At 48.6% G+C, this 11,217-nt stretch overlaps 1 protein-coding gene across 1 annotated transcript in view; it reads right to left on the reverse strand.

Moving 5' to 3' along the window:
• Positions 1 to 10,974, reverse strand: part of LOC134608269 (ranBP-type and C3HC4-type zinc finger-containing protein 1-like) — an 85,189-nt gene extending 74,215 nt beyond the window's left edge. Inside the window, exon 1 of the mRNA XM_063450962.1 lies at positions 10,724 to 10,974. Coding sequence (XP_063307032.1) covers positions 10,724 to 10,924 — 201 coding nt within the window. The 5' untranslated portion in view covers positions 10,925 to 10,974. The remainder of the gene's footprint in view (positions 1 to 10,723) is intronic.
• Positions 10,975 to 11,217: the final 243 nt, after the last annotated feature.

Below are 11,217 nucleotides of genomic sequence, written 5' to 3' on the forward strand. Positions count from 1 at the left end.
TGTGGCAACGTGTGCCATAAGCATCTCTGATGGCAACGTTCCCGTTTGTAAGACATGGTGGAATGCATTGCGTAGCTGGGGGGCCAGGATGGTTGCGAATTGTTTGTAATATGAGTTAGTCAGACCGTCTGGGCCCGGTGATTTCCTGTTCGGGAGGGATTGGATAGTGTCAATTATTTCTTGCGTGGTAACGAGTTTTTGTATGGTGTCTCTTTGCGCGGGCGACAGTTTGGGCAGTTCTGTGGTTTGGAGAAAGTCATCTATTTCTTGTGTGGAGGGTTGGTGTAGTGTGGGGTCTGTATTTAGGTTGTAAAGTGAGTGATAGTAGTCGGCCATGCTATCATTGATGTCTTGTGGGTTGTGGAGATTTTCTCCCGTTTTCGTGATCAGGTGCGGAATTTTGGAGTTCGCTTGTTTTTGCCTGAGTAGATTGGCCAGGTGTTTCCCCGCTTTGTTGCCCTGTGTATATGTTTTTAGTTTCAGTTTGGTGAGAATGTGGGCTGTTTTCCCTAGTGTTAGTGCATTAATCTGCGCGGTAATTTGTTTTATGGATTCCGCACTGGTATTAGATGGGTTCAGGAGGTGCGATGTCGTGGTGTTCCTTAGTTTCCTGAGGAGGTCCGTATGTTCTTTGTTGCGTTGGCGTTTGAGATATGCTGCTCGGCTTAACAGCTGTCCCCGGTTTTGTTTCGGGTCAGTACTTGGGCGATTACCAAAGGGTCTCCAAGGGGTTAACCTATTAAACTGTAGCTAGTTCACTCTGCAGTCATGTATCTATGTATTTCTTAAGGTATATAACAAAATCACACTTAAATAACAATGACTCTTTGATTAATGAATCTAGGCATTCATAGGACAGAATATGCAAGCGATCTCCATCTTCAAAGTGTAGAAGAAATAATGTGCGTTATAACATTCAGGGAGATAAATCTAACACTTGGCTGTGATTTATTGAATAATATAATGAGCCGTACCCCGATCTCCGCAGAGCTACCTCTTCATATGTTATGACCTGGTAAATACACCAGTCAGGGAGCAGGGTATCTGACTGGGCCATATACAGTCTGTAATACCAGACCAGCTCTGACTGGGCCATTCAATGTATTTTGTACAGCCTGTAACACCAGACCAGCTCTGACTGGGCCATACAATGTATAGACGTACAGTGTGTAATACCAGACCAGTTCTGACCGGGCCATACAATGAACCAATCACAGACCGAGCCCCCTCATTACATCACAAAATGAACCAATCACAGACCGAGCCCCCTCATTACATCATAAAATGAACCAATCACAGACCGAGCCCCCTCATTACATCATAAAATGAACCAATCACAGACCGAGCCCCCTCATTACATCACAAAATGAAGCAATCACAGACCGAGCCCCCTCGTTACATCACAAAAAGGACCAATCACAGACCGAGCCCCTCGTTACATCACATCACAGACAGAGCCCCTCGTTACATCACAAAATGAACCAATCACAGACAGGGCCTCTCGTTACATCACAAAATGAACCAATCACAGACAGGGCCTCTCGTTACATTACAAAATGAACCAATCACAGACAGGGCCTCTCGTTACATCACAAAATGAACCAATCACAGACAGGGCCTCTCGTTACATCACAAAATGAACCAATCACAGACAGAACCCTCAAGACATCACAAAATTAAGCAAATATATAGCGAGCCTCTCATTACATCACAAAAACACCTTAAAGCTGCATTGCCATGAATTGTTTTCCTTTCCTTATATTGTAATGACTAGAATTCCCCGCTCACTACTTGTCTTTATTTTCAGTGCATTCAGAAAGAATTTAGTACCCTTCATTTATTTCACATTTTATTATGGTTGGGGGCCATCGATGGACAGCCATATTCAGTCTACTCCAAAGATGTTCGATTGGGGTCAAGTCCAACCTATGGACCACACAAGGACATTCATAGAGTGGTTCCTAAGCCACTCTTGTCTTGGTCGCGTATGTAGGGTCATTGTCCTGTTGGAAGGTGAACCTTTGGCCCAGTCTGAGGTCCTGAGTGTCAGGGCCAGGTCTTCATTAAGAAAATCTCTATATTTGCTGCAGATCGGTTCTTATTCCATCAGACCGGACAATCTTGTTTCTCGCACTCAGAGTACTTTTGGGGTTTTTCTTTTGCAAACTCCAAGAGGGCTTTCAGTTTCATGTGTCTTGCTCCTGTCTGGCCAGTCTGCCACTATGGCCAGATCAGTTTAGTGTTGCAATGATGGTTGTCCTCCACACACAATGTCTGGAGATCACCCAGAGTGACCATCAGACCTGATCACTTTGCTTACTCCCCAGATTCTCCCCAGATTGTTCAGTGCGGACGGAGCGGCCAAGTCTTGGTAAAGTCCCGGTTGTTCTAAACATCTTTCATTTTAGAATCATGGAGGCCATTGTGCGCTAGAGAATATGCATTGCAGCCCCTTAAATTTTTTTAATCTAAATAAAGAGAACAGTATAGCCTTAGGGATACAGGTTTGTATTCCGAACGGTAAAGTATTTGTAGCGGAATGTATTAAGCCTGTTCTGTAACATTCCTATGTGACTGTATTCGTTATTATATTCGTGTGGTCTTTTTCACATTGCTATGGTACTTATATGTATTAATCGTATGTTATTCGGTAGTTTCCATCCGTACTCTATACGAATGGAAACTACCGAACTAATGGACCACCCCAGAGAGAAGTGCTCACACTTCACTGACCGCAAGTTAATAGGCCCTTTATGGATGTATCTGGGTGGCTGCCATTCGGTATGCGTACACACGGCGGCGGCAATCTTACGCATAAAAATCTCAGCGGTGTTTGGTCGTCGAGTGTTTGGAACTCAAATCGGACACTCGATTACCTGAACACCGCTGAGACCTCCAGAGCTCCATAACTCCCGAACGGGAAGGTTAATCAAAACCCCGTTCGGTAGTTTTAAGGTACCGAATGAGGGGATTCGTATGAAGGGGAAATTAAACGTGGATGGCAGTATTTTCTATGTATTTTACCTCCCGAACGAAGACCGACCGCAGGGCCAAAATGCATGGAACCCTTTCCGGATACCACCTTGTGTGCGGTCGGTCAAATTACATCCTCCGCCTAACTCCCGAACCCCTGGTCCGATCTGGGTGAATTTTGGATATGTTAGTCACCCAGATCAGGGCTACCAGGAGGTACCATTTAAATAACTGTACCAGGCTGTTTTGGGGTACATCCAAGTGCAATAGTTATAAGTGGATTATGTGTCACACTGAGGGGAGGAGAGGTATGGGAGGTAACTACTGTACTATTGGCTAATGTACTAATTACTTGCAAGGGAGCCGCCATCTTACGCATAAAAGATTTCAGCTCTGCTCCTGATGCTGTGTGTCGTCCAGTTATTGGGATTGCTGTTGGGATATTGTTGGATTATTTTGCCTGCTGGAATTACTATACTTTGGATCTATAATACTTGTTGTGGCGAAACCAACCTCGCCACTGGGCCCTGGAGAAGCCTGTTTGCTAGCCTCCTACCTACTGACTATGGCCCCTGGGTTATTTGGGGCATATTGTACTGTATATTGCTGCTACTGGCCCTTTTAACAGCATCTATGGACATATTGGGACTTTTGGGACTACTGTCCCTTTAAGACTGTGATACATATTCTAGTGTACTGCCTGTAATATTATATGTGTATTAAGTTTAACCTGGGATATGTATGCAGCATTCATCAGATTGTTCGGTAGAATCACTCCATTTATTATATTGAGTGAAACTACCGAACAACCAGACCACCCAGGAATAAGTGTGCCTCCAATTACAGTTTGCAACAATGTTGCAAACGGGTAATTGGCAATCAGTGTAATGTATTCTTTGTCCTCTGGGTGGCCGCCATTCGGGAAACAAACACGTGGCGGCGGCCATCTTAAACTACCGAACAGCGGTGTTTTGCCGTCGAGTGTCTGGAACTAAAATCGGACACTTGACAAGGCAAACACCGCTGAGACCTCCATACTTCCAGAAATTCGTATGGAAACTACCGAATGACCCGCCGTTCGGTAGAAAGAACCCCATAAACAAGGGAATTCATTCAAACCCTCTCCAGGCTCTATAACACAGGCAATTCGCCTGTTTTCATTCCCTTGTTTGTGACCGACCGCAGGGCCAAAATGCATGGAACTGTTTTGGGCAGGAAATTGTGCTTGCGGTCGGTCATAAAGGACTTCCAGCTAACTTTTGATCCACTGGATGGATTTGTCTGATTTTTGGAAGGGTGTATGTTTAAAGTGTGCTGATTCCAAATATGTGGTTTTTGGGAAGATTGGATGTATGGATTTAAAGTTATAGCACATGTATAAAAACTGTAGTTTTCCTGGCTGTATAATTATGTTAACTGGTTATCTGAGGGGAGGGGATGTGTGGGTTGTACCATGTATCTGATTGGTTATTTTATGCCTCCCCCTGGGTGTGGCCTGTAAGTGTACAAGTGTAATAAAAGCCAGGCTGGATGAGCCAGTCCAGAGTTCCTGTTTTACCCTCAAAGTGAAGTGTCGTCTCATTATTGGGGGAAGGATTTATTGTATGCTGTTCCAGTTGACTGCTAGGAGTACAAGCCTATTCGTATGGTTCCTATTCAATGGTCTACAGCATTCATATGCTTGGGAGAATTCAAAAGGTTTCTCGGATTCGGTGATTGTGGTGTCTGCCAGAGTGCTTGGAGTCCTCAGGAAGCACTAGGAGCATCCTTCAACGGAGGTACCCAGTCGGGGTGCCAGGCGATCCGTTACATTGGTGGCAGCGGTGGGATGGCGTCCTAGTGCGAGGTAAAGCAGCTCAGAGACACTGTTTGGATTTACAAATTGAGGGCAACGCTAGCACTCGTGCAGCGCCCCTGGGAGCAGACTAGTATGGAAGGTTCTGGCTCTGGAGATGATTGGCTGGCCGAGGTGAGGCAGCGAGTGGCCGAGTATGGGGATGATATACCCATGGAGACACGCCGAGTGATCTGGAACCAGGTCATGGCCGAGCGAAACACAAGGCTGGACCGAGAATTCCGGTTGGCGAAAGAGAGGAAGTATGCTCAGCAGCAGGAGCGTTACAGCAGCCGAGTAGAGGCTGCATCCGAGGAGGTTAGCCGTCTTTCCCTGAGGCGGCGGGAGGAACCCGAAGTGGGGGTCCTCATAGACTGGTCCTGTGAGGAACCACAACAGGCAGGTAGAGATGGGACCAAGGTCTCTCCACCGGGATGCTGGGCAGCCGGCCCAGATCCCCAGCAGCAGCCAGAGTTGCCAGGTGGGGAAGCAGGTGGCCCTTACTCACAAATGTTGAGGGGCCTCACGGATTGGTCCTGGGAAGACCCACAGATGGCAGGTGGAGATGGGACTGCGGTCTCTCTACCGGCCCTACAGGGATGCTGGGCAGTCGGCCCAGATCCCCAGCGGCAGTGTGCGTTACAGGGAGCTGAAGGTGCCGTTCTTGCTCCTCAGCGGCAGTCTACGGTGCAGGGAGAGGAGCCTGTTATCCCCTCTCCCCAGCGGTTGAAGGTGTGTAAGGGAGAGGAGTTTGTTATTCCCTCTCCCCAGCGGCAGCACAGCTCACCAAGGGGAGAAAGTAAGCCCCTCACCAGCGCAGATGGGACCGTGGTCTCTGCGCCCTGCCTACAGGGAGTACAGAGGGTCAGCCCTGCTCCCCAGCGGCTGAAAGTGTGTAAGGGAGAGCAGTTTGTTATTCCCTCTCCCCAGTGGCAGCGCAGCTCACCAAGGGGAGACAGTAAGCCCCACACCAGCGCAGATGGGACCGTGGTCTCTGCGCCCAAGTTACAGGGAGCTGAAGGGGCCGTCCTCCCTCCCCAGCGGCAGTGTGATTTGTTGGGAATTGGGAGCCCAGTCTCCATTCCCCAGCGGCAGAGTATCCAGCAGGGAATGGAGAGCCCAGCCCCCTTTTCCCCACAGCAGGACTCTGTGCTGGGAGGAGAGACAGTCGGTCTCCCTCTGCAGAGACTGGAAGTATGTATGGGAGAGGAGATTGTTACCACCTCTCCCCAGCGGCAGATCATCAATGGGCAGAGTGTTCTAATGGGAGAGGAGATTGTTACCACCTCTCCCCAGCGGCGGATCATCAATGGGCAGAGTGTTCTAATGGGAGAGGAGCTGGTTACCACCTCTCCCCAGCGGCAGCTTAATGCACCAGGGGGAGACTGTAAGCCCCACACCTGTGCAGATGGGACCGTGGTCTCTGCACTTCCAGCACAGGGGGTAGGGACGGTCGGTCCTGCCCCCCCACAACAGGGCTGTTTAGCCAAAGGGGAGACAGTCTGTCTCCAGCAGCAGAGCTGTGTAACTCAAGGGGAGACAGTCGGTCTCCAGCAGCAGAGCGGTGTAACTCAAGTCGAGACAGTCGGTCTCCAGCAGCAGAGCTGCGCAGCTAAAGGGGAGACAGTCGGTCTCCAGCAACCAGGCTCCAACCAGACTACTCCTGTAGTAGTGCTGGCACCAGGGCAGAGTACCGCTGGTCTCTGCCCACTCAGCAACCCACCAAAACAGCCTACCAGTCCCCCACACAGCCGGGGTGAGGCACCTGGACCTGGACAAGTTTTTCCATTACTCAGGTGTAGTAACCATTCATTGTGGGTGGACTGTACTGCTGTTTCTGTTTTGTGGGTGGGCTGCTGGACTAACAAGGGCACTGACCGGCAAGAGGTCAGGTACCCTGTTAGTATGTTTGGAAAAGGGGAGAAATGTGGCGAAACCAACCTCGCCACTGGGCCCTGGAGAAGCCTGTTTGCTAGCCTCCTACCTACTGACTATGGCCCCTGGGTTATTTGGGGCATATTGTACTGTATATTGCTGCTACTGGCCCTTTTAACAGCATCTATGGACATATTGGGACTTTTGGAACTACTGTCCCTTTAAGACTGTGATACATATTCTAGTGTACTGCCTGTAATATTATATGTGTATTAAGTTTAACCTGGGATATGTATGCAGCATTCATCAGATTGTTCGGTAGAATCACTCCATTTATTATATTGAGTGAAACTACCGAACAACCAGACCACCCAGGAATAAGTGTGCCTCCAATTACAGTTTGCAACAATGTTGCAAACGGGTAATTGGCAATCAGTGTAATGTATTCTTTGTCCTCTGGGTGGCCGCCATTCGGGAAACAAACACGTGGCGGCGGCCATCTTAAACTACCGAACAGCGGTGTTTTGCCGTCGAGTGTCTGGAACTAAAATCGGACACTTGACAAGGCAAACACCGCTGAGACCTCCATACTTCCAGAAATTCGTATGGAAACTACCGAATGACCCGCCGTTCGGTAGAAAGAACCCCATAAACAAGGGAATTCATTCAAACCCTCTCCAGGCTCTATAACACAGGCAATTCGCCTGTTTTCATTCCCTTGTTTGTGACCGACCGCAGGGCCAAAATGCATGGAACTGTTTTGGGCAGGAAATTGTGCTTGCGGTCGGTCATAAAGGACTTCCAGCTAACTTTTGATCCACTGGATGGATTTGTCTGATTTTTGGAAGGGTGTATGTTTAAAGTGTGCTGATTCCAAATATGTGGTTTTTGGGAAGATTGGATGTATGGATTTAAAGTTATAGCACATGTATAAAAACTGTAGTTTTCCTGGCTGTATAATTATGTTAACTGGTTATCTGAGGGGAGGGGATGTGTGGGTTGTACCATGTATCTGATTGGTTATTTTATGCCTCCCCCTGGGTGTGGCCTGTAAGTGTACAAGTGTAATAAAAGCCAGGCTGGATGAGCCAGTCCAGAGTTCCTGTTTTACCCTCAAAGTGAAGTGTCGTCTCATTATTGGGGGAAGGATTTATTGTATGCTGTTCCAGTTGACTGCTAGGAGTACAAGCCTATTCGTATGGTTCCTATTCAATGGTCTACAGCATTCATATGCTTGGGAGAATTTAAAAGGTTTCTCGGATTCGGTGATTGTGGTGTCTGCCAGAGTGCTTGGAGTCCTCAGGAAGCACTAGGAGCATCCTTCAACGGAGGTACCCAGTCGGGGTGCCAGGCGATCCGTTACACTTGTTCCTGAGCCTCACTGGGATCTTAAGTGGAGAATAGCTGTGTAATATCAGCTCTCCGCTACAGTATTCATTTAAACTCCATAGTGGTCCCTATTGTGTCCAATGTATAACTAAAAAAAACTAAGGTGAATTAAAAAAAGAAGATAAAAAGAAATGGAGGGACAGAAAAGGATTAATTTAAAAATACAACGTGCAAAGTGACAGAGCCGCTTTAAATCCCCGCTCCATAGCCGCCCATTACTTCACAGAATAAGCCAGGGCTATTCACTAAATCACAAGGCTGGCCAATCAGAGGGAGAGTCGCTCATTACATCACACGACGTGCCAATCAGAGGGAGAGTCGCCCATTACATCACATGACGTGCCAATAAGAGGGAGAGCCGCCCATTACATCACAAGGCTGGCCAATCAGAGGGAGAGTCGCTCATTACATCACAAGACTGGCCAGTCAGAGGGAGAGTCACTCATTACATCACAAGACTGGCCAATCAGAGGGAGAGTCACTCATTACATCACAAGACGTTATGAATAACCAATCACTGGGCATTTCCAATGTCCCATATGTGCACTACAGGTGTGATCAGATAGATCATGTTTATGTGCACTGTGTATGTTTATGTGAAGGAGTGCCTTTCAGGAATTTTCTCATTTGCCACCGTGACCTCAACCTCTTGCTAGCAATACACTAGAAACGTCCGAGCCCTCTGTACCTGTATGTGTAATATAAACAATAACAAACTATGGCACCTTCTAATCTAGGGACTCTGCCATATTGTACAATTTATAGGAATATAAAATAATAACAGACTAAGCTGGAAGGGTACGGCTTCAGAGATGGGGAATATACCGCATGTAACATGTTCACACTCCAGAAATGTTACAAATCCAAATATAAAGAGAGAGAGAGAGAAGGTTTAAAGAATTCAAGGGGGTACTGGGATTTAACAGAGGGTATGTACAAAAGAGGGGCTACAAAGAAGCAAAGAATATACACAATTTAAAGAGAGTTTACAGTAATTACTGGGGTGGTGCAGGTTTTCATGGGGTACAAAAATTAAGGTGCATTTTAACTCAAATGATTAGAGACGCAAAAATTAAGGAGTAAATAAAGGATCGAGGTGTAGGTATTAAGGAAAGGGGTAAATGGATTAAAGAAGGTATTTACAAATTAAGAAGTGGGTATGCAGGCTGATGTGGGGGTACATGGATAAAGAGTGGGTATGCAGGTTAAGGAGAGTATTACACAGATTACAAAGGACTTACGTGGTGCACATACCAGGAAGGTGGCGCACAAATCAGAAAAGGGGTAGACGGTTTAAGAAGGGGACACAGGTTAAAAAATGGGGTGCACAGGTTAGGAAGGGGATACATGGGTTATACAGTATACTGGGGGTACATGGGTTAAGGAAAGGGGTAGAACATTTTGGAAGGGGACACACAGGTTAAGAAAGGGGGTATATGGGTTATGAAGAGTGTGTACAGTTTAAGAAAGGGGGTATACGGGTTATGAAGAGTGTGTACCGTTTAAGAAGGGGGGTATACGGGTTATGAAGAGTGTGTACCGTTTAAGAAGGGGGGTATACGGGTTATGAAGAGTGTGTACCGTTTAAGAAGGGGGGTATACGGGTTATGAAGAGTGTGTACCGTTTAAGAAGGGGGGTATACGGGTTATGAAGAGTGTGTACCGTTTAAGAAGGGGGTATACGGGTTATGAAGAGTGTGTACCGTTTAAGAAGGGGGGTATACGGGTTATGAAGAGTGTGTACCGTTTAAGAAGGGGGGTATACGGGTTATGAAGAGTGTGTACCGTTTAAGAAGGGGGGTATACGGGTTATGAAGAGTGTGTACCGTTTAAGAAGGGGGGTATACGGGTTATGAAGAGTGTGTACCGTTTAAGAAGGGGGGTATACGGGTTATGAAGAGTGTGTACCGTTTAAGAAGGGGGGTATACGGGTTATGAAGAGTGTGTACAGTTTAGGAAGGGGGGTGGCAGACAGGTTAGGAAGGGGGGGGGGGCAGACCGGTTAGGAAGGGGGGGGGGCAGACCGGTTAGGAAGGGGGGGCAGACCGGTGACCGGTTAGGAAGGGGGGGCAGACCGGTTAGGAAGTGGGGGCAGACCGGTTAGGAAGGGGGGGCAGACCGGTTAGGAAGGGGGGGCAGACAGGTTAGGAAGGGGGGGCAGACAGGTTAGGAAGGGGGGGCAGACAGGTTAGGAAGGGGGGGCAGACAGGTTAGGAAGGGGGGGCAGACAGGTTAGGAAGGGGGGGCAGACAGGTTAGGAAGGGGGGGCAGACAGGTTAGGAAGGGGGGGCAGACAGGTTAGGAAGGGGGGGTAGACAGGTTAGGAAGGGGGGGTAGATAGGTTAGGAAGGGGGGGTAGATAGGTTAGGAAGGGGGGGTAGATAGGTTAGGAAGGGGGGGTAGATAGGTTAGGAAGGGGGGGGTAGACAGGTTAGGAAGGGGGGGGTAGACAGGTTAGGAAGGGGGGGGCAGACAGGTTAGGAAGGGGGGGGCAGACAGGTTAGGAAGGGGGGGGGCAGACAGGTTAGGAAGGGGGGGCAGACAGGTTAGGAAGGGGGGGCAGACAGGTTAGGAAGGGGGGGTAGATAGGTTAGGAAGGGGGGGGTAGATAGGTTAGGAAGGGGGTTAGGAAGGCTCCCTGTGAATACTTACCGTGTTACCGGGACTCTTGGTCGGCTCACGACGCACTGACAGCCGGAAATCCCCCGCCCTCTCGGCCTCCATGCTGAGCTGCAGCAGGAGACCTTCCCGTCCGCTCCCCGGGACCTCCCTCCAGGCCCGGGCCGACATGAGGACGGTGGGCAGCGGCGGCATGGTGTGCTCCAGCCCGGGGACTGGGCCTGTGCTCACCATGTCTGGGGAGAAACTTACTGAGCCATGGCCGCCTGTCTGACCTCAATCACTTCCTGGTCTAACCAGCCTCCATAATAATACTGCCCCCTGCTGGCAGCCATGCTCGCACTGTGTGTAGTGTGCACCCCCCCCATTATACTGTGTATAGTGTACCCCCCCCCCCCCATTATACTGTGTATAGTGTGCACCCCCCCATTATACTGTGTATAGTGTACCCCCCCATTATACTGTGTATAGTGTGCACACACACCCTTATACTGTGTATAGTGTGCACCCCCCTCCCCCCCATTATA

Source organism: Pelobates fuscus, chromosome 4 (genome assembly GCF_036172605.1).
Source record: "Pelobates fuscus isolate aPelFus1 chromosome 4, aPelFus1.pri, whole genome shotgun sequence".
Classification (NCBI taxonomy): Eukaryota; Metazoa; Chordata; class Amphibia; order Anura; family Pelobatidae; genus Pelobates; species Pelobates fuscus.